At 38.3% G+C, this 23087-nt stretch overlaps 1 protein-coding gene across 1 annotated transcript; it reads right to left on the reverse strand.

Annotated features, from left to right (window-relative positions):
- Positions 1-3937: 3937 nt before the first annotated feature.
- Positions 3938-22826, reverse strand: CDH5 (cadherin 5). The gene is made up of 12 exons (XM_049806538.1): positions 22769-22826; positions 17148-17349; positions 14545-14833; positions 14339-14455; positions 13410-13574; positions 12792-12979; positions 10796-11049; positions 10082-10224; positions 9131-9255; positions 7971-8079; positions 7441-7686; positions 3938-6614 (listed from the first exon to the last, which is right to left on the reverse strand). Exons 2-12 carry the CDS (start codon positions 17337-17339, stop codon positions 6121-6123), a joined length of 2322 nt encoding a protein of 773 aa, XP_049662495.1. The 5' UTR covers positions 17340-17349; positions 22769-22826; the 3' UTR covers positions 3938-6120.
- Between the last annotated feature and the right edge of the window lie 261 nt (positions 22827-23087).

Consider the following 23087-nt stretch of genomic DNA (forward strand, 5'->3'; position numbering starts at 1 on the left):
GAAGGCTGATTAAATTACTGATTACAAATACTGAAAGAAATCCACTTGCAAGGAATCTTTGATTTTCATGAAGCTATTAGTCTGTGATTGTGTGACAAGTGATTTCTGTGAATACTTTCATAACTTTTAGGTGGTCACCGAAAGGTTCCTGGTACTTTTTTTACTGGTTTCCTTGTATGGCTACTTGGGAAAGTTTTGCTGCGTGGTTATAATGTAAAAATAACGAACGAGCAAAACCCACTTGTTTTACAAGAGTCAGTGAAAATAAAAATTATTTGGTATTGCTTGAGAAAATCCTGATCAGTAGTTGCAGTTTGGTTTGGAAGGAAAAATACTCTAAAGAAGTAGGGTTGGATAACGTCTTTATCATAAAAACCAAATTCCAATGTCATATGACAAAGTAGCAGGACTTAGTATTTGGCTCCTTCTGGCAAACAGGCAACCACGCCCCAAGTAGGGTGATCTGGACTGACGTTTGAATGAAGGAGACATCCGGAGCTTGCATCCTTTCCCCAAAGCTATTTCCCTGTCCTTTGCGCCCTTCGTGCCCTTCAAACCTCCTGCCTGAAACAAGATCACGACTTTTTCCTTTATAAATTCGGGCTTTGTAGCCTTTCTGGCTTCCGGAGAGGTCTGAGTACTTTTGTGAAGTCAGCGTTGAAGCACGAAAGTGATTGAATTAACTTTCTGGAGGTATAAGTTTTATTGAACATGAAGATGCTGGAGTGAGCTGAGAGAGCAGAGAACGGCGTGGGAGCCGTCCTTGCGGGAGAGCTGGGATCGAGTGCCACCAGGCGGTGGCTGGTGGCCATGGCAGCCGCTGGTCCCTGCAGCGGGAGGTTTGCTTTTTCCTTAGCTCACTTTGTGAAGTGGCACAGTGCTGACGGGATTAACTCGTGCTAAATTGGCTTGTGATTTTCTGCTGTTGCGCTAGCGTGCGTTTCATACCTCTGTGGTGTGGGGCGTGTTGTGTGCAGCAAGTGCGGCAGTAAAAAATTGACGCTTCACGTTCCTTTCGGGGTTCTGGCATTTTTAGGTTCTTCAGGTTTGCTCTTTAAATGGGGAGAGGAAAGCACGGACAGTTGTTCAGAAAAGGCATTTTAAAATGACGGAATTTGGACTCACATTTCAGTCTGTTTCCTCTGCACTGCCCCAGTTGCATGAAAGTAGTTTGTAGCGGCTAGACATTGTCCCAAGAAATATCTGCAATGTAGGAGGTTTTCTGCAGGTCAGAACAGCAGATGGCTACATGATGCCTGCTTTTGAACCTTTCCATCTGAGAATGTACTGGTTTGTAGAGGGCATTGCAGGTCAGGCCTTGAGCTGTAGTGAGGCTGCCAGAAGAGCTCCTTGGACCATTTGCAGTCCAGCTGTTACCGACTTTCTGAAAAACCTTATTTGGCTTATTTTTTAGATGTGTTTGCCTGGTGAACTCTGCCTTGCTTTGTTCTGCTTGTTTTGGTAACTTCATTCAGACCCCTGGCTTTCAAGTAGAAGTTCCTTTTTAATGAGGAATGAAAGAAATGCAGAGATTTGTAATTGATTGTGGCATTGATGAAGGGCTTAACTAGAATGAATTAAGAGAGTTTTGTGGGAAAGCAGGTGGGACAGCCCCTCACTGGGAATAAGTGGAAGGAAATGCTGTTTTTCCCTTTTCTTTCAAGTCAGGCAGGAACAAAGTCAGGAAGCTGGGAGAGGTCAGCAAAGATCCATGGGTTTTTATTGCTCATAAAAGAGTTTTTCTCGTTTTGTTTTCTTTTCCTTTTTCTGATGCAGACTAAAAGGGTGTCTTTACAGGTTTGTTTTCTGTCATGCTTTTTCTATGGACTAGATTTAGGTTCAAGTCATTTGCTTTGATCTGATTAGACTCTTATTCAGCTCCTGGTAAGACTTGATGACTTGTGCTACAGTAAAATTGTGATAGCTTCTTAAATGGGAAAGATATCACCTTGGTGATTTCTTTCATTCTGGGAAGCATGTGAAGGTAAAATCACAAGAGTTTTATTTCTTACTCACTCAAACCTGAAACATTTATTAAAAAAAATAGTAGGAAGGGAGAATAGGTCAGGAAAGATGACAATTATTCTTTTTATCTGTCCTAGCCCCACCTGAAATATAATGGAAATAAGCATAACTATTATTTCTAGCCAAAGAGGATAGTATATCTGCATGTTTACTACCACCACGAGCATTTCCCCTGCATGTGACATACGCATAGGAGTGAAAACATTTAAAATAAATGTGTATAGGTGGATCTGTACTGCAAACTCTAAGCTCCAAAAAAACCAGTGTGGCTTTACATGACTTGCTCACTACAGTTAGTCCTGGCTCGATGACAATATTTGTGCTTGAGCAGGTCTGATTGCCAAGTTGGCTGGTCTCTTCTGGTGCTGTTCTAAGCCCTTGTTGCTGAAAGGAGAAAAGGGAAGAACCCACTAATTCAAGAACAAGAACTCAGAAAAGATTTTTTTTTTTTTTTTTCATTTTATAACTAATCCTTCTGTTTTCACTAGATTTGCTGTTACATTCTTCCTGATAGTCTATCAGTAGTACTGGACTGTAATTGGGTAATGCCAGATACAATTGTTCTTTCTTTCTCTGAACAGTGGAAATTTGTTTTGATAACAGGACCTTAGCTCACCTGACCTATCTGGGAAGTGTGGCAGTGTGCCAGGTGTTAATATTCATCTTTTCATTTCTGCTTTGATACATATCAAGGATTCTGATCACAAGTCATTATTTCATAAAAATTTCTAATGGTGTGGGAGTAAAAAACCTTTATTAAATGGCATGAACTTCTGTGCCTGAATGTTAATAAAATAATAATTTATGATATATTTTTAGGGATAAGAGATTAAAATGCATATTAATTAAATGAATAATGAAAACCTTTATGAGAATCTCCGATACAAGTTGCAAGTAGCTGTTTAATCAAATTCTTTCTATGGAAAAATGCATTTCATTATAACATAATTAGCACATCTATTGTGTTTTTAATACAACTTGTGCTAAAGTGTGTTTGATCTGGAGTTTGCTCATGGCAATTAGCAGTGAAGGAATTGAACTTTTTTGCTTTATTCCAGGCTTTGTAAATTATAAGTGCCATATCTGGGGAAAATTGATGTGATTTTTTTTTTTTTAAAGCACTAGCATAATCTTGGGAATATATTGGGGTAGTCATTGTTAGTAGTGAAAAGAAATGGTAAGAAAATGTGCTATCTAAAGCTGCAAATTTAGGGGTAATTTTCTGTCGCAGGTGTGTACTGTTCTATCATGTCCAATCTAAATCCTGGACTGTGAGAAAGTTGGAGCTCTTTGTGTACTACAGAGTAATCCTGCTTGCATCTATCTGTAGCAGCAGATCAGAGAAGATGACGACAGCAGGTGGTGGTGGTGTCATTCTTTTTTCCCATTGAGGTAGCACTGATAGACCACTCAGGTAGTGGGCATATGCGTAGTTCCCCCAGAGGTGGGTGGTACGTACTCACCCACGGTGTTAGTACTTTCTGTTCTGCAGTGTGTCCTTTACCATTTGAGAGGAGTACTTTTCTAGTAGGAAAAAAGGGCAGGATCTCAGTAAACATGGTGGTTCAAAATCACCCTGATGACTGGCTGCTAAAATACCAAACATCTGCTCAGAAACTGAATGCATCCTGTAGCACTGGCAGACGTGAGCCCTCCAAAGTCAGAGGGTTCAACCTTACCAGCTGCTGAAACCAGACTGGACTGTTGGGGCTTTTCTCTTCCTTACCCCAGGAGCTTTACTGACAGCTTTCCAAAGAGTGGGAGAACACTTCTTTTACAGAGAGTTCTTTGGTGAATTCGTGTCTAGTCTGAGTTCATTTAGAGCCTAGGTACCGGTGTTTTTATGGTTGAGTTCACTGTGGTACAAAGCCTGGTATTGCCTTCTGTGTGAAACTCATTAATGCACAGAAAATCCAAACTTGAGATTGGCTTTTATGTAGTAAAAAAAAAAAAAATACAGTACAGGAATATAAAAAGAAACTATCCAGTGCAAACATCTTTATACAGTGGAACTTGATACAGTGTTCCTTAAAATAGCTTTAGAAAATAGGCTTAAAAATCGCGATTACAGGTAATACTATCTGGATGATGCTTACCGAAGTACTTTACTTACTGCACTAAATAATTTCATAACTAACTTTACCCGTTGATAGCCAATGCCTTAGTTACTGATGAAAACCTTAAACTGTAAGTATTATTAGTTAGCATTCTTTATAATACACTAACATGTGGAACCTCAATAGCATACACTGTTGACTGGATTAAGCAAAACAGAAGAGAATGAACACATTAAAAATAAAACCAAGACTGTCATCCCAAAATGTACTTCTTTTATAAAGGATGTGGTCCAAAGCTGATTTGACTGATGGACAGAATTCTACTTAGTTTTCCTTTAGTTCATATTTGAAAATTTGCGTGTTTACTTTATTGATGATAGTAGGCATTAGTGTCCAGCTAAGTACTGTATTGGACAACTTTTTACAGTAGTGAGGACTGATGTGAGACCATATTATAGTGCATTGCTATTTCCTGCCAAGAAAGCGTTTTGGGGGAAAGGAGTGTAAACTGGAGATGACATGAATAAGTGAAAAGCAAATTTGTGAGGTTCCACTATAATGGTTTACGAAAAAAAAAAAAAAAAAGATTTAGTGTTATTTGGTTAGCTACCAAATTTAAATAATCAAATCAACTAAACTAATACGTACAGCTCCAGTACAGATTCTGCAAAATTGAGTATCTGTGTGGTAGGGCTCTGTTCCTGTTGAAGGCAATGGGAATCTGCATTGCCAGAAGCCAGAGACAGGCTATTGTCCTAAGAGACCGGCTTTTTACAAAACGTATTTGGCTGGGTAACTTCCTGCATGGGAAGTTTCATTCTGTTCATTCTGTGGCTCTTCATCAGGTCAGAAACGGAACACATGCTTACCAGGGACGTAGTAGTTGCAGCTCCAAAATCTTACTTACATTTGCGGTTCTTTTATGCAGACAAATGAGTGGGTGTGTAGCATTTTGGTTTGGAAGTCTACAATATTTTCCTTGGTGGAAAATACCCGTTTTACAGTACCTGCTTAGAAAAAAATCAAAACAGTTTCACAGTAATGAGGCCCTTCATTTGTTTGTCCCTGAAAAAATACAATTGCTTTAATAATGTTGAATAAAATACCTACTCAAACTCTTTAGAAATCTAATGAGGCCTATGTTGCCATCTAGAGAGATTTACAGTATTGGAGTCTTAACATTCCCCTGATCTTCACATTTCCTGCCCTGCAGGATATGTTCCATTGAGTAACACTGAGATCCTATTTACAGAAAGAAAAACCAATTTTGCTGCTAGCTAGAGCAAATTCTAGCATGCCAGAAAGGTACCTGAAATCATCATCAGGCTGTTAAAAATGACAGATGAAGCCAGATTGTGGATCTAAAAATCCTGTCTAATTTTATCTTTAGTAACTCATATATGTAGTAGAAGACTATAAAGCAAGAATAATTAATAGATTAGAAAGAAGGAAAAATCATGCCTCTTTTTGAAAGTGATGGAATAATTTCTGATATTAAGTGATAGACCATATGTTCCTCCTCTCCTCTGCTGGGTAAGCATAAGCGTGGAATATCAATAAAGATGTTACAAGAGGGCCAGGCAAACCAGCTGGCTGGAGATACAGGAGGTTATTCAAAACATTCCTTCCCAATGCCAGCGAACCTCTCTGTTCCAGCGGATGGTGACCTTGAATGCATGTAGATGAAAACAGTAGAGGAGGAGAGGAATGAAGGAGAAACTGGGGACAAAACCACTTTTTAAGGAGAAGTGTCTGTCTGGATAGGGAGAGGAGTTGTGTCCTAGAAGGCTCGAGCAGGTCCTCGAGCAGCAATTTTGGGGAAAGAACTGAATGTTAGCAAGGATAGCAGTGCTGGGGGAAGTCAATATACATGATCCATGTGTTTCTTTTTAAACCTACTGCTGTCAGGTTTTTTTTTCATGTCTGTTTGAAATCATAGTACGGCTTGGATGAAGAGCTGCGAGTTCTTCTTTGGCCATTGGCAGGCTCTTGAAGTCTATCTGTAGTGGGAGGGAGAAAATTCATGGCTAATTTGAACTTAATACACAAAATCTTCATTTGGTTCTGATCCATACAGCTCAGCTAACATTTTAAACCTGGGTCCCCAGTCATTTAGAAAGTCATAATCAATATCTGAGTCTGAGGAGCCTGATTCCAAAGAACTGAGAGATTCTGCAATGGACTCAGCACCTTCATAGCCATAAATGTGAAGTGTGTCATATGGCAGCAAATCCCTGTCATTGTCGGCTTCATCCTTCTTAACCTCAATCATCATTTCCATTTCTCCAGCACCAGAAGTTATATTTCCAGGAGGCTTTTGGACTTGTGCATATGGAGAGGGAACTGCTTCCGGCTTTATACCATTCTTGCGGACAGAGTTGAGTACAGACACATCATAGCTGGTGGTATCCATTTCACCACCACCTTCTTCATCGTAAGTGACAAGCTGCTCATGAATCTCTGCCACATTCCTCCCAAGACCACTCAAATCCTTCTTGTGTCTCTTTCTTAGAAGAATTAGCAATGTGATTACTGCAAAGAAAACTTAGATGAGCACATGTAAATAGAGAAGTAAGGAAGTAAACCAAATTGCATTTAAGATATGTAACACAGTCTGAAATGTTTTTTTTTCCACAGTGAATTTTTTAAAACAAATATTTATTAAGAAAATAGTGTAAAATACTGTTTAACTGTAGGATTTGTGTGTTCTCAAAGCACTTCAGTCTGTACAGGAATTGTACAACTGACTCTTGAGCTGGAATCACAAGTACAAATTCATAGTGTCAAAAATTCATTGAATCAACTGCAGCCTTGAACTGGTAAATCTTTTAATGCCAGGCATCAAATGCTACTTATGTGGTAATTGCAAAGGAGGCCTCTTCTCAAGCAAGAAAAAATGTTGCCCCTTCTCTGATAGATTCCAAATACAGCAAATAGGTACTGGTCTGCTGATTTGTTACAGATTTATTTATGTATATATGTTCGCTGTACTGTTGAAAAGGTTTCCAGACTAGTTCAACCTTTGGCAACAGGAATCCTATTGTTATTGCCCCAGCACAAATTTCCTGTTTTATAGCTGCATGTGAGCCTAGTAACAGTAAATCAAGTATATTATGCATACGTGCAATAACCTTTCCAGTGACTCAGCCTTGCCAGTAGAATGAAGAGCTTTGTAGCTGAAACTATGCTAACAGGCCAAATAGAAAGAGCAAGTGACATGAATCAAATAGTTGCAGTATTTCTGACTTTGTGACCATTTTATAGCCACAAAGCTTTTGTAGATCTCAGTTAAGAAAAAACAAAACAAAACAATCCCTACATTTTAAGTCAGAGAACATTACAAAAGTCAAATACTTACCAATGATTGTGAAGATACAGATGAAAATTGCCACCAGTGCTTGTATACTAACTCCAACTTGTTTAGCTCTTTCCTCACAAAAAGTGAAGTTGCCTTTTTCATTACACTTGCAGACACTGATGACAAGAGTATTTGTGCTGCTGAGCTCAGGATCACCGTTGTCCGAGATGATGACAGGCAGGTAGTGGATTTTGGCAAGTTCACGATTAAACTGTCCATATTTGACAGTGATATTAGCTGTGTTATCTGGAAGAAGTAACGACATCTAATTAAGTGATAATCTCTACTAGATTTTCCTTATAGATCATCAGTCAGCTGGTACATCTTCCCCTTAGACAGAGCTAGCCTTCAGAGAACCAAGTGAAACTTGGGTGGCAACAAACATTTTTTTTCAGTAAATTAAGCCTGTAAAAATAAATTGTTACTTAGCACAGCTACACCAATCATAGGTCATTGCTACAGCTTTTCTTCCCTGTGTCCTAGTGTCTCACTTTGGCTAGCTGAGAAAACGCATTGCAGGGATACGCTACCATAGTTCTCAACCAAGGAGAAGTTGCTATCTTCTGTGGCCAGGGAGTATTTGAAGAAACCTCTAGGTGATATTTCATCTTTGTCAGTAGCTGAAATCCTGATGATGACCTACGAAGATGGAAGAGATCATAATTTTCAGTATACATTGCCCCCAGTGATAAAACCGCTTACAGTATTTAAGTTAGAGCTAGGCTGTGTATCCTATATAACCCTTCAGTAAAGGGCAGGGCAAATATATCCTGTGATGCTCCTCTTCAAGTTCTTTCAAGGCAAGTAATTTCCTTGTAGGTCCTAAAAAAGAGCAGTCTTGCCCCTTTACTCACAAGTGGGAAACAGAAGAGGAAGTCTTGTGTAATTAAAGCATTAAAAAAGTCTTATGCTCAAAGACATATGGTTCATTTAAATTCCTAAGATGGCTGTCTTCTAAAGTGTTCAACTTACTTAGAAGTAGGACTCTCATTCATTGAATATCATTGAGACTGCCACTCTTGAATTACATGCTTGTTTTTGAAAACCTCAACCTGGGGTAGATTAGATGTAGAGAATATAAAAAATGTGTATGATTATGATCTAAAGGTATTTAAAAAAATAAATTAATGGTGAAATAATACCTTGTGTGTTCTAACAGATTCCATTAGAGAGTCCAGTCTGTGACAAAGTCTCTTAATTAAACAGACATCACATGTACGGGCTAAATACTTGTCTCTGAGGCCAAACATCTAAACCCAGAAATACTAACACTATTTGTGCATGCAGATACTTGCACTCTGATGAATACTACAATAACGTTTTATGCAGCAATGTTTCTCTTAGTATTTTGAAATGGTTTCATTCTCAGTATCATGTATGAACATTTGTGTGATAAAACTGAATTGCTAATTTTTGCTCTGTGACGCTTGACTGCTAATGCACGTACATACTCAAAAGTCTGGAGGGAGAGGAACTGTGCAGCCCATGTGCATAAGCAGAAAGAAGTCAATATTCCAACAGTGTAAAGTCCTGAAGAGAGATTTCTGACCATTGATGTTTTGGAAAGCAGTGAAATGATCGGGTGCTTCGGTATGAAAACTGAGACTAACTTTTATTAAAAGACATCTTTTGCTCGAGCTTGCAAGTAGATAATTCAGGTTTAAGGGAGAAACTCTTCCTCCTGTCTCACCTTTCCTGGTGCAGCATTTTCACACACCCTGGGTTCCTCGGGATAAACAAGTTCTGGAGCATTATCATTTTCATCAGTAACTATTACATGAACTTGGGCATGTGATTCTCTGTCAGAAAGACGGCCTGAAATGACAACAACAGTACAGGTCTCTGAGATGCCTGGAATCTCAGTGCTGTCTAGTCCCACCTTTCCACTGTTTGCGTCCACCTCTGTGCCTCCTGCATGACGTGCATGGAGAGGTTCTACCTCCATCATAAAATTAAACTTTGCCTTTGACAGATCCAAATATTTTCCTAAAACTCTACTATTGGGCTAAATTATCAAGGTTCTATGAGGAAGAAAATGGCAATTGCTTCCTTATTCTTCACACTGTGTGGCTATGGGATCCAGCATCGTTCCCTTGCACTAAAGCAACAGGTACAGAACAGGCCATGTCTATATTCTTAAATAACTTTCACCCTCCAGAAAAGGCCGGCCTCCCCCAGACTGACTTGGGACTGGCCCCCGGGCCTGCCCTGTTTCCTGAACCCAAGTGAAGCTACGTGGGAATGCCTGTGCAGCGATGCTCCCCGAGCGGCAGCGTGGGAGGGGGGATTTTGTAACTCTGTGTAAGAGGGTGAAGTTGGCTGGCATGTCTCTGCTCTAACCACAGGCTTACCCTGGTTTCCCAAGCTGCTTCCTCCCCTCATGCCCTTTCTATTCCTTGTAACAAACTGAATGCATTTTCAGCATAAATAGCTAGGGGCCAATTCTTAAAACTGTATTTGACCTATTTGTAGGTACTCATTTGATTTGGAAGATTATTGTTCATACCCTGCAAGCATCCCTTTCATTCGTAGCTCAGTGGAAACAGACTGTCGGGTCGTGGCTTTCCTTTTTGATAAGCTACAGTCCTGCTGTAAAGTTGTACACTGATTTCTTTCAAATGGAGAATTGGATAGCACTTACCATCTTCAAGGATTTCCTGAGCTGCTACAGTGATGTTGTATGAGGAACTGAATTCTCTGTCCAGGGGCTTGGGAAGTTGAATAATTCCAGTATCGGATACCCTAATATAGTCTCCATTAGGACTAGCTCTTCGTCGAATAAATCTGTATTTTGTTTAAAAACAGATATGTCAATGCAAGAGTGATAATACTGTGTTTCCACTTCAGTTCTTCATAGTGGAAGGTCAGGGAGGTTTTGTGTGACAAATTACATTAATATCTTGACCAGGTGGTCTCAGAATATTTCCCTAAAATTATGCAAGCTGTGAGAGCGAAATATATCTGTTGGAAAAAAGTTTCTAGATTACTATCTTTTGCTCTTTCAGAAGTCTATTTTCTTTTCAAAGCACATGCTTGGGAGAGTTATTACTATAAAAAAATGTAACGGTAAATTATAACCATGTAAAGATATCCGGGATTATGCATTTTCCTGTAAATGTGCAAATGTTTTACCAGTAAGTTTATGTGGTAATTACATGGGTAAATGTAATTTATGTTCATATTTGTTGGTTATCATATATAACCATGGCTGCAGTGCTGGAAACATCAAAAAATTTTTTTTTGGCATGCAGATTCTGAAAAATAGGGCCAAAGTCTCAGTTCTTTGTCAAATTCTTGGAACCATTAACAAATTCTCTACTTTAAAATAGAATTACTAAAGCTGGTGGTGTATTACCTGATTTTCCGTTTAGCTGCATCAGGGTCGTGGGCCCAAACTGAACCAAGTGTTCTTATTTCTGGATCATTTTCCCTTACTTTAAATTCATATGGTAGTTTAGTGAAGACAGGAGGCTCATCAACATCAGTGACTTCAATGGTGACTGTTGAAATGCTCCTAGAGCCACCGGATTTAAAATAGCGAAGATCAACTGTGGGATCTGTTGCTTCAATGTCAAACCTGTATTCTGCTACTTTTTCGAAGTCCAGGGGCTAAAAAAGAGTCAAACACAGATATTCTTCCTTTGGAGATGTCTAAGTAAACTTTGCATTAGCTATCTATGCAAATTTAAGCTCTGTGCACTAATTCATGTTTGGAAATATTACCAGATTGCACCTTAGCTAGACTGTTGGGAGAGAGCATTTCCAAACTGAACTTCTCTTTCATAGAGTGGCTTGAGCAACTTCTGGTTTTGAACAGATTCATCCAGTATTCTAAGTTCAGCAATTATTTCTTGGTTTAAGTAATTTTGTTTTTATAATTCTGTAACTACCAAAACTTGTTTAGCTCCTTTTTCTCAATGGCTGGGGACCAGATTCTCCTCTTCTTGGCTAGGCTTTCTGTTCTGAAGTCATTCAGGACAGACTTCATAGCTGTGCTGACTGATAGCTGGGGCATTTAGTGATAAACGACATCTGTTTCCTTGTTTTTCCCATTGACTGAGATTATAGGAGGAGTCACACAATGGAAGGAAGGCAGGAGCTAGGGCAGTAAGAAATGCCCAAGCTATCGCTCATTTCAAAGTTTGGGTCCCTTTGCATTGTTGCCTAAGATTATACACAGTAGCACAGTAGTTAATTGTAGTGACTCTTGTTTTTCTCTTTGAGTAGACATTGTAAATGGAAGTGATAGTGCTTATCTAGCAGCTGAAATTTTATCTCATATGGCTGCATATTTAAAATTATTACATGTGCATGGCCAAAATAATGTTACAAAACAGTGGGGTGAACTTTGCCCACTGCATTTTAAAAGATGAGCTGATTCCAGTGTGTGTATGTGTGGGGTCTCTTATTGCTCCTCCTCTGGGCAGAAGTTGCAAGCAATGCATTCCTCAGGTCCTGGAAAGACCAGGAGAAGGGCTGCGTTTGGTGAACGCAAGCTGCTTACACCTAGTGTGACCACAGCTGAAGACTTTACTGCCGGTCTTGGAGTACTTGGTACTTTTTTTCCTTAAAGTTTTCTCTTCTTAATGACATTTTTAGACTTAACAGTTAGAGAGAGACATTTGGAAGTGAAAAACACATTCCTGTCAATCTGAGGATTACATGAGGTGATTTATAGACCTCCCTCCTCTTTTTTTTTAAACTGTAAGTCAATGAAATCAATGAACTCTTGGCTTGGCAGTGCTCTGTGTAATGCAGGAATGTCCCTTGGTACAAATCCAGTAGGTGTGAGAATTAAAAAAAAAAGAGCAAACCATAATAAAGGCTTTGGAGAGTCTGGGCCCTCTTAAAGAATTACAAGGAATTAGTGGGGAAGCTCTGAAAAGACCCTGAGGAAAGTAAAGGAGCTGTGGCTCAGATTGGACCATGTGCCAAACTGTAAAGAACACTTTTAGAAGAGTGGTGAGATGGACTTGTTCACATTTTCTGCTTTGGTTTCACTTGGGCTGCAGAAGGGAAAGATTCTTTGACTTGGTCAGTTGGTTCAACTCAAAATCTCTGACTCTTTGAAACATCCAAGTACCTGAAGTTTGAGAGGAGCCTGAAGCATGTAACCTGAACATCTGACGTAGTCCCCATTGCACCCTGCAGTAATTCTAGATTTTCCCAGGACTGGCAGTTGAAATGGACTAGTAAATCACCTTCTCACAGAGCTTACAGAGTAGGGTTTTCAGGATGAATGTATTTCATGCTGACTTCCACACATTTCCATTTTTTCCTGCCACTGGTCCCAAACTGAATCAAACACATGGGGGAAAAAAAAAAATCATCTTTGTTACTGGGAAAAGTACCTTCTTTGGCCTAATGATTCCTTCATTTGTGAATGGATTTGCTACAATTTCAAAGGTGTCCCTGTAATCTCCTCTGACAAAACTGTATTTCGTATTTCTATGTTGTGGTTCATCAACATCTTCTACTTTGACTCTGCCAACTTCTCCTCCTACTGAAATGTTTTCAGGAACTTTAAAGTGAAATGATGCTGTTAAAAAAAAACACAAAACAAAACCAACAATAAAAAAGACATAAAGAGTGTGTACATGGAAGTTAGAACTTAGTTAAAAAATGTTCTTAGTTTATGGATGTACGGAAAAATATGTCATTGAGAATTCAGCATTATGTGTCTCTACAGACAGCACTTTGATGTATTTCTTATAAAAGTATAATTAATTCTCAAAATTGTCAAGATCTTGTACAAAGTGATTAAATTACTACTGATTTTTATTTTCTTCTCTAGGTGTGCATCAGCCAGGAAATGTAGCTACGGCTGAAATGCAGAAGACCTTCTGAATATGTAAGATTCTCTTGTCAACTTTTAAGAAAAGTTGAATGGTGATGATCTCTGACATGGATTCGTTACAGTTGTGTCAACCCTTGTTTTCCAAATGATACAGCGCTTGCATTATACTTACGGTGTTTGAATACTGGGAAGTTGTCATTGATGTCTGTTAAAGTAATAATGACTGTAGCTGTGCTTGAATCCCCAGAAGACCCTGGAGCATCTTTTGCTTTAACAATAATTTCATATGTTGATTGATTCTCTCTGTCTAAATCAGCCCTTGTTGTAGAAATCACACCTTTCAAAAAATGACATTGAATATGATTAGATTTTGCAGCATGTCCAACATCTCCTAATTTTGCCAGCAAATTTTTGTCTTATGCCACACTTTCAGCTTTAAGTAGTATTTTTACAGTGGTATTTTTCTAAGGCTAGAAATGTTAGAAATCTTTCTACATGATGGAATATTTGGGAGATTTGTTACAATACATTCCTTTAAACTGATCTTTGCTGCTTAAAAGCAGTCTAATGATGTCTAAACTTGGCCACTACAGCATCCAGAGAGTTTGTCTGAGCACCTCTATCTGAGCTATTTGCTCCAGAGGAGTACAATGGTTGCAAGAGATACTGACATTATTTTTAGAACTGGGTGAAATTTAAACAAGAAAGTTTAGGAAAGCAAATGGCTGTTGATTATTGAATGCTGCTTCAGAATTTATGTATTCCCTTTTCCTGTTTCGTCAAAGGAATGGTAACTATGCTAAACTGAAAACATAAACTTAGCTATTAGCTCCTAGTGAGTCTCTTCATCAGTGGGAAAAAAATGACTTTTTGTTTTCTTGCTTAGTTCATGGCACCTGATATCCTGGCTTTATTAGTTCATTTCCAGATGCAGACAGTGGCATTGTGAGAGTGTGAATGAAAAATCTTTCTAAATTATGGTTAAAATTATATTTTTGAGTTATTATCTGCCTTTTCGAGAATGACAAAGGCTTAAACCTGCGTTTTCTTCAAAGTGTAAGGTAAGGACAAAGTGTAAGGACATGTGCTTATCTGACCTACCAGCGTCATCAACTGTGAAGTATTCGTCTCCTTTAATGACTTGGTAGGTAACTGTGGCATGACCTGTAACTGTAGGGTCATCAGCATCTACAGCTGTCACTTTGGTGACCGAGGTTCCTAGAAAAGGATTTTCGAACAGCAAATTTAGTATAAATTCTGCTTTTTATCCAGAGACATGAAGGGAAATGAGTGATGGAAGAACTTACCTACTGGCGACATTTCTGGGACAGATCCATTGAATACTTTTTGTACAAACACGGGGACATTGTCATTGATATCATAAACCTTGATAATGAATTTAGATGGGGGTTCCAGAGACTGGTTGTTTCTTCTGTCAATGATGAGAGCTGTCAGCTCATATTCTGCTTTCTTTTCTCTGTCTAGCCTCTCAAACGCATATACGTCACCGCTGGTTTCTTCTACTTTAAAAATGGTGTTGGCATATTCCCCTTCAATAATATACTTAGCATTGTTGTTCCTTACACTTGATGTGATCTAGAAGGAAAGTATAATTCAAAGAGATAAAAGTGGGCTTTGGTATCCGGATGCAACACAGTTTCTACCAGAAGATACACATGATCAGGACTTCTTCAGACTCAGTTTCAAACCAGAATAGCCATCAAGACTTTTGATGTCAGCTGCAGTATTGCTGACCACCACAGCAGCTGCAAGCATGCAGGGTGATAGGATGAAACTTGGATCCAGACTGAAACTTGCTTGCTTATATCAAGAAACATTTTTTTTTAGATCATATCTCGTATTTCCTAAAGATATAAATTGTTCATGCAGTTAACACATACAAATCATTAACATCATTATGTCTGAAATAACAAGTGCCACCAGGTTCAGTTTGAACTATTCTTGTTTGCAAGTAACCTTCTGAACTTAGCAGAGATTTTGCTTAGATTTCACAGAATTACAGAATCAAATCTATATTCACAGCTACTGACATTATTCAGCGTAAGTCTCTATTACGTAGCATTTAGCAGAATTCCTGCCATAGCTGACAGCTTTCTTGTGTTCAGTCACTTGCAGTTTTTTTATAGTCGGTCTTTAGGCTCATGCTATGACAGTAAGATTCAATTTCCACCCCATAGATTTTAAAATTTCAGATTATATGCAGTGCAAGAGGGATGGAGTAAAAGGAATGAACATTAATCAGTTTTAAAATGTGATTTAATCCAATCCCAAATGGTTTTGCACATTATTTAATCTGCAAATAATCTGACGATTCTTCCCTTTCTATACCTTCCCCCATCTATGGACACTGATAGAAGGTTTAAACCACAATTTTCCATACACTATATCAGCATTCTTATTTCAACAAGCTATTTATCAATAATTGCTGGGTTTGACCAAGAATTTCTAGTCTTTTGTTACTGATGGTATCATAAATTGCAGCTGTTTGGTATTCAAGATTTGATTTATTTTACTGTTGAACATTCTTTCATTTCTGTTTTCTATTTTGAAATGTGTCATTAAAATTTTCTTCCCTCATTCCACATACTTAATCATGCTTCTGGCTGCTAGGGCTGCTGAAGAACAGTTTACAACTCTGGAGATGTAACATGAGAAATAACATCACCCTCGTCTCAAAGATAGTGTCGCCTGTGCTTTCTTTCTCAATTTTTATTTACTTATTTAGAGTAAAAGGTATAGACTTCCAAGAATGCCTTCTCTAAAACTGAGGATGAACATACAAAGGAAAGCATCCAAGGTCATGAAAGATAAAATCAAAATGTATCAGCATATTCCTGTAGCTGTCACTCAGTTCTGCCACGCTGCTGCTGTGGCCTTTTTTAAAGGGTTTATCAAGTGTTCAATCCTGCAAATGCAATGCACTGAACACAACCATTGCAAAAGTAATCAGAAGCATTCCACTGTTGAAAGACCACAGAGCACAGTACAAAGTGAATTACTCTTATTTAGGACAGCTCCAGGAATAGAAGCGTTCTCCTCAATCTGCTACTGAATTGGTCTGAAATGAAACAGAGATACCCTGTGTTAGCTGAGAGTACCCTATGGCCTCTTTTCTCTTTCTCTCGTGCTTTCTGCCAGCGGGCAGCACTGATCCAGAAAGGTCTGTTTCACTTTGCCGAGACAGCCTTGACAGATGCTGATTGTTGTACATGGGAGGAAAACGTACAACTGCATTTATCTGAAAAGTGTCAAAGTAGTTCAATTTGAAAGACTAGATTGGAAGAACTTTGTCTGGGTGATATGCAGTTAATCATAGGACTTTATGAGTGTTGCCCTGAAGAAAATGAGTTTACAGGCAGGTCAATGCTCGTTATTATTTTAAAGAATTATTTTCTTTCAGTCTGTGAAACAAATTTTTTGATTGTGTAACAGTGTTCCTAAACTTAGCCCTTATGTTTTGTATCCAAGCTGAGAGATGTAAACTGTATGTTTTTTAATGCATATGTTTTTATTAGCTGATCTCCTAGGTTTTTGAAAGAATCTTGAGCTGCCAGAAGAATCCTGACAGACATCAGCCACCAGACTTCCTTCCTAACTGTGCACCTGCATGCAATACAATTGTTTCTGCACTCCGGATGCTTCATACTTGCCATTCTCTAAAATTTATTTGCATTCTTCAAAAGAATTAGAATCCCTTTGACATTATTCTTGATTTACTCTGTGTCCACATTCTTAAGATTTTAACACATTAGTGTGTTGGTATTAATTTCCATTTCTTTTTCCTTTTTTCTCTTCTATTCTGCCTAGACTGCAAACAAGTAATACATTTCAAGATACTCATTTGCTGCCTGCATTTCTAATTATTTGTTGCTAGCAGACTGCTATTTACCTTGCCAACGTGGTGTGGTAATGGTGTATCAATCTCTTCTTTGATATGCATTTGGTTCCATATCCAGTCTCTCTTCAGTCTTTTATGACTGGCATTGTTTGAAGAAAAGTTCTGGTTTGTTTTCTGACTTTCTTTGTCAGCAAATGCTGGAGCCAAGAACAGGGAGAAAAGTAGAATAAGGTGGTTCATCATCTTCTGTAGCCTAGAAAGTAATATAAAATATGAAAACTATATAAGTAATGACAGAATCAGATTAATCAGAGAGAGCACACATAGAAGCGCAGTGGACTTTCCTTCTATAGGAAAGTTTGATTACTTTCTGTATTTCTTTTCATCTGCCTTAGCATCAAAATTTGAAATATCAGGCTTCTTCCTTCCATGAAACAGTTTTAACTAGATGGTAACTGTAAAAACCAACAAAAATATTTTAATGAAATAAAAAACGTGCAAGTTTTGAAAACTAGCGTAAAAGCCAGCATCCACTTGAGCTACCATAGTTAATGTGAAGAGAAGATTCAGTAGCAAAGATCACCTATTGTGCATTATGGAAAGTGTAGTCTGGCTGCAGAGCATAGCACATGGGGAGAATAGCCATGGGAAGCAACACCAAGGCTGAGCCAGATCAAAGTGTATGTTAACTCAACTTGAAATGAAATGTTCCAGCTTGACAAGCCCAAATGCAATGTTTTGACTTGCCCTGACACAAAATATGCTGTAGTCAATATCTTCATATGGAAAATATTGATTTAGAATAAAATCTGGGTTTTTTTTGTGGAAAAAATGATTCATGTGAAATTTTCAATCAATTCCAAGTACAATATAGCAAATTATCTTGCTCAGAGAGCTCATTTATTGATTCAATTCCATGTCTTTTGAAACATTTGAAGCCACATAGAAAGTTCCTTTATCCCCTATTCTCAGGTTTTACCATCTACGCAATGATAATTTGTGAAATTATTCTCAGGTGAAACCATATTTTTGCATCATATGTTAATATTTGCAAACCTTAGGCCTGACTTTCATATCAGATTGAGAAGTTATTTTAATGTAGCAAAGCTGATTAATTTTCTTACTAAATTCCCCCTTCCCAATATAAAGAACTGTCACGGAACTTTAACACTCAAATAATCAGACTTTAAATTACACATAAATTACTTTCCATTAGCTTTTAGGAACTGTCAGCATGCACATCAAAAATAAAACCGTTAATTGTGATAGAGAAGTTGACATCACACAGGTTGCTAGATGCAAGATTAAATTAATATTTTCAGCAGGAAGGTGCTGAGATGTTTCCAAAATTACTCTTTGGTAACTAGGCAATCAATGTTCTCCTGTGGTGCAGTATCATTGTCAGTAAAAAGATTTTATTTACCATGAAATTTTGCTCTCCTGTACTTTTCTGTCTTCTACATTGTTGTGCATAAGCTGAGGAACATTTCTTCTTCGTGATTGTGTGGGAAGTGACCAATAAGGTGGCGCTGAAGTTGCTTTTTAATAGCTAAGCTGTGTTTTATACAGTTTTATGGGCTAATATAAAACCTTTTAATTTAGCTTTTTAAAAAATTTTTATTCTATGCACTTACTTTGGCTTAGTAATTTTAGAAAAATGAGTAAGATTTAGTTGCTTTGTTTTGTTTTATTTGTGTACATGAACATTCTACAACTGGAAACTGGAAGGCATTGATATGATTCTGTTGTGATTGCCTGTCTTTTATTCATAACTTTACAAAACATAATAACCAAAGGAAACCAGTTGGTTAACGTCAACCAATACAGACCGCAGTTTTGGAAAAAACAGACTGTATTGTTTACAAAGTCATTTTCTCTTGTTGCTCTGGTACAGTGGACATCTCCTGTACTGCTGTAGCGAAGAGATTAGTTGGGAAGACTGAGGACAATACTGCCCACTTCAGTTGCCATTAATTTCACTGGAAGTGATACATTCACAAATATCCTTGCAGAAAGCATTTTTAACTTAAATAGTCAAATCTCCACTAAAGCATACTGGTCTCAGTATAAGTCTACTTTGTGAAGAGAAATTTTGTGTCTTCCCAGTAATATTTTCCTAGTATTTGCCTCTCTGTTTATTAATGCTCAATTCAGAGCCTGCTGTGCCCTCTGTCAAACTCCTCAGGGTACTTCACGCTGTTGCTGAGAGTGATTACTAGTAAGAGCAACTTCGGGACCTTTGGTATCCTCACACAGGGGCACTGCTTATCGGAAATTGAAGGCTCAAATTCATAACGAGTGTACGGTTATCTGTATAGGAGCTCTGGGACTGTGGTAATATTGTGATTATTCATGAGGATCCATGCAGCAAATGCGAACTGTCCTTTGAAGGAGGTGGCCTGTACGTGTTTCACAGTTCAGGCCTTGTTTGAAAGCTTGGCCATTAATACAGAAAACGCTAGACTCAATCTTTTTAAATATATGCACATTTTAGCTGAAACTTAAGCTACCCCTTCCACTCAGCAGGTCCATCTTTGTGTTCTTAGATTTTGAGGTGGCTTCTCTTCCTTTAACACCTTATTAATGAATTCCTTGTTAATACTTGTCCAGTCTCCTTGGTAAGTTCACGGTTCCTTTGTGAAGCAATTTGGTGGAGTTTGGTCTGCCCTCTGGTATGCACTGTAGGTCAAACACAGACTGATACAGAAAAGCCTCTTGCTTTGTCTTTGGCAACTTTCACAATTTCTCATTTTGGGAGAAGTAATACTGCACACTCGAGCACTTTGCAATGCTGTCTTTTCTAGGGACATTTGATGTGCATTGCTCCATAGGACAGTCTGGCTCTGAGAAGACTTCCTCTATGATACCATGCAAGTTTTCCATTCAGCAGCTGGAAGTCCATTGCTGTTGAATCCGTAGCTGAATTCATCGCAGTATTTAAGAATACTCTTCTTTGGCAGCACGTACAAACAGTTCAGAAGCAGGACCCTGCCGAGCAGTAACTGGATAAGGGCACTGTCCTGGTGTGAAGGCCATGTTCCATGGATGTTAGCTCTTGACAAGCTGTAATAAATGCTTTCTCTTTTCTGGCCGTGGTATTTTTCCTTTCCAGCAGATCTCATTTGAAATGCCAGAGGTAGTAGCAGAAGAGAGATATTCCCATGCCTGAGCAGGGGAATGCATTCCCATGGAGTCAGAAGCAAGAGAGTTTCTGACGGATGACAGACAGGTGAATGACATGTAGGGATTGGCTTTTCGTTTCTTTTCACGTCTGCTGTGGCAGCCAGGACTGAGAAAAGGAACTAAGATGCACCATTTCAAGTAATGGCGCCTGCGGCCACATGCTTTCGGAGAAGGGGACAGCACAGCTGTGCGGTGACCGATCTGTCCCATGCATGGCGCTCTGTCGCATGCTGCCATGAGGTCCCATCGCTGGTCTACCTTAATGTACAGTCTCCAGTTACCTCTCTGTCTCTAACTGATTAGACCAATAATTCAAACTTCTTTCAATTTAAGCAGGGACCATAAATGTTCCTTAAAGTTAGCAGGGGAATGGTTTATTCAAATAGCTAAGCTTCTTGCTTTGCGCTTAAATTTTCTTTCAGCAAATGATGGTTTTTTCCACCAACATTATTCATTTTATGTGTTGAATTATTTTAGCAAATAACTCTTGGTCTGCAGGGTACTATAGACAGTTAACTGAGAAAGTCTGGTATTCAAACTGATTTATGGGACACATGACTCATACAGTGTAGTTTCTTCTCGCAGATTGGGAGTAATTATTAAAAAAAGTCAGGTAGAGATACAGACAATACTGTACTAATTAAAAGTTTGTATTTTACAAGTTGTTTTGATAAGTAATCAACTGTAAAGTTGATGAACAGCTAATATAAATAAGGTCTCCATGTAATGAAAACACGTTTGATGAAATATTCTTTTGAACATTTGTGGGTTTTTTTCCTGGTATTTGCCTCTTACCTCATTTACTTCTCCTCTAAAAATGTATATTAATGCTTATGCGAGGTTAGTTTAGTTAGCAAATAAATTTGTTCTATGCTTGCATGTTAAATAGAAGTTAAACCAGGTTTTTTGTGTGAGACTTTGGTAAATGAGGAGACAATTGTAGCTGAAATGATGTATTTTTTCTGGTTGATTGGGCTAAAATCTTATGCTAATTTTTGAGAATTTTTGTCTTTCAGCATCTAAAAACCAGAAATACTGCTAGAAATAGTGATAAGGGATATCCTAAGAGAGAAATTTGCTTAAAGTGGCTATCATACACCAGAAAATAAATACATTTTAAAAGGTTTGTGTCTGTATTGTTCAGATAATTTGCATACTAGATTGTCAGAAAAGCTGGAAACAAAATTATTATCGTGGATTGAGCTGGAAACTTAATGATTATTTTTGCTTACAGCATCTTGGTTGGAAACTGAACAATGTAAATGTAAATGAAAAATCCCATGCAAAAATGAGAGTTTCATCAAAGCAGAAAATATTAACAAAATTACTAATAAATCCATACTACAGAACATAATCTGTTCCGTTCCAGAGTACTGGAAATTTTGCTCTTGCTGGTTGTTAATCAAACGTCAGCTGTCATGCCTGCAGCCATGTAAATGTAGGGAATACGAAATATCTGAAATACTGTATTCAATCAATTGGGAGAAATACGGAGCTTGAAGGGGGGCATTTGCTCATCTTAACCTGCCCCTGATGTGTGTGTGGGTGCTGGCCCCGGCCCTGCGGTGTCCTGGGGAGCGGGGTGCTGGCATGGGTGCATGCCCGCGGGGATGCACTGGCTGGGCTAACAGAGAAAGAAAACTAAGAACACATTCTTCACAAAAGTTTTTTTCAGAAAAGTTGACTTTGGATAGCTTTAGTTTAGTTTAATAAGTATTTTCTGATGGTCTTTCCCCCTCCTGTCTGCTGCACCCTCTCCAGTATTCCTAAGTAGCTCTGTGCAAAAAATTCTTTTGAATTTAGAGTGATTTAAACCCTACAATGCAGAGTAGACAACACTTCAAAAATTTTTTTCAGATGCAAAAAATTTACTTTGATACACCATCTAAACAGCTCCAAAATTACTATGCTCAGCGAAGCCATGATAGATATAAAGAAAGCAGAATCTGACCCAGTGTCAAGTAATGACCCTGAACAACCCTGCCATGCAGAATCCATTTTTAACATTAATTTCTGATCCATATGATGTTTAAGACAAAAGTTATATGTGTGAATGCAGTGAGCATTAAGAAATAGAAAGGTAACAAACCAAACACAGGAGGGGGATAAATTATCTTTTTCTTTGCAATGCCTGTAGTTTTGGTAAGCAGGCAAAATGTTACTAAAAGAAAATAGTCCTAGCAATACTTAACGCTGCCTTTCAGGGAACAGCTGTGCAAACATTAATTGATAAATCCACCTCATTTCTCTGTGAAAAGTACTGCAGCTATATAAAAAGCAGTATCCCTTTCAAAAGGTACATTTGAAGCACTGAGGACTTAAATGCGTTTGCCACCTCCTGACAGCGGACCAGGGTCAGGAGTAACAACAGTCTCAGATTTTGTTCTCCCAGTTTCTTCATCTCAGAATTAGACAACATTGCTCTAACCAGCTTCTATCAAATCCAGAGAAACACAGCAGCAAAGTAATCACATAGGTATAATTGTTACCTTAAGTCCAGTTTCTGCTTGGCATCTAAGCTGCAAAACTGTGATCCTCCTTCGCTCCCTTGAGCTTACAATTTGAGAAGTCAAGGGCACATAGCAAGTACGGTGAGAACGGGAACTAGGGTAGATCTTCAAACTTTAGTAACATCACTTAAAAAAACTAAGTTGTGCAACATTTGACTTGGAGCAATCATTTTTCTGTTGCATTTTCAGATATAATTTGTTCTGGGTGGTTATTCAGTGTTTCTCTCATTTCTTATTAAGGCTTGTCACATGTCCTCAACAGTGTACAATGATTCATTTTAAAATAGGCCTTTCCTGA

This window comes from Accipiter gentilis, chromosome 7 (genome assembly GCF_929443795.1).
Source record: "Accipiter gentilis chromosome 7, bAccGen1.1, whole genome shotgun sequence".
Taxonomy (NCBI): Eukaryota; Metazoa; Chordata; class Aves; order Accipitriformes; family Accipitridae; genus Astur; species Astur gentilis.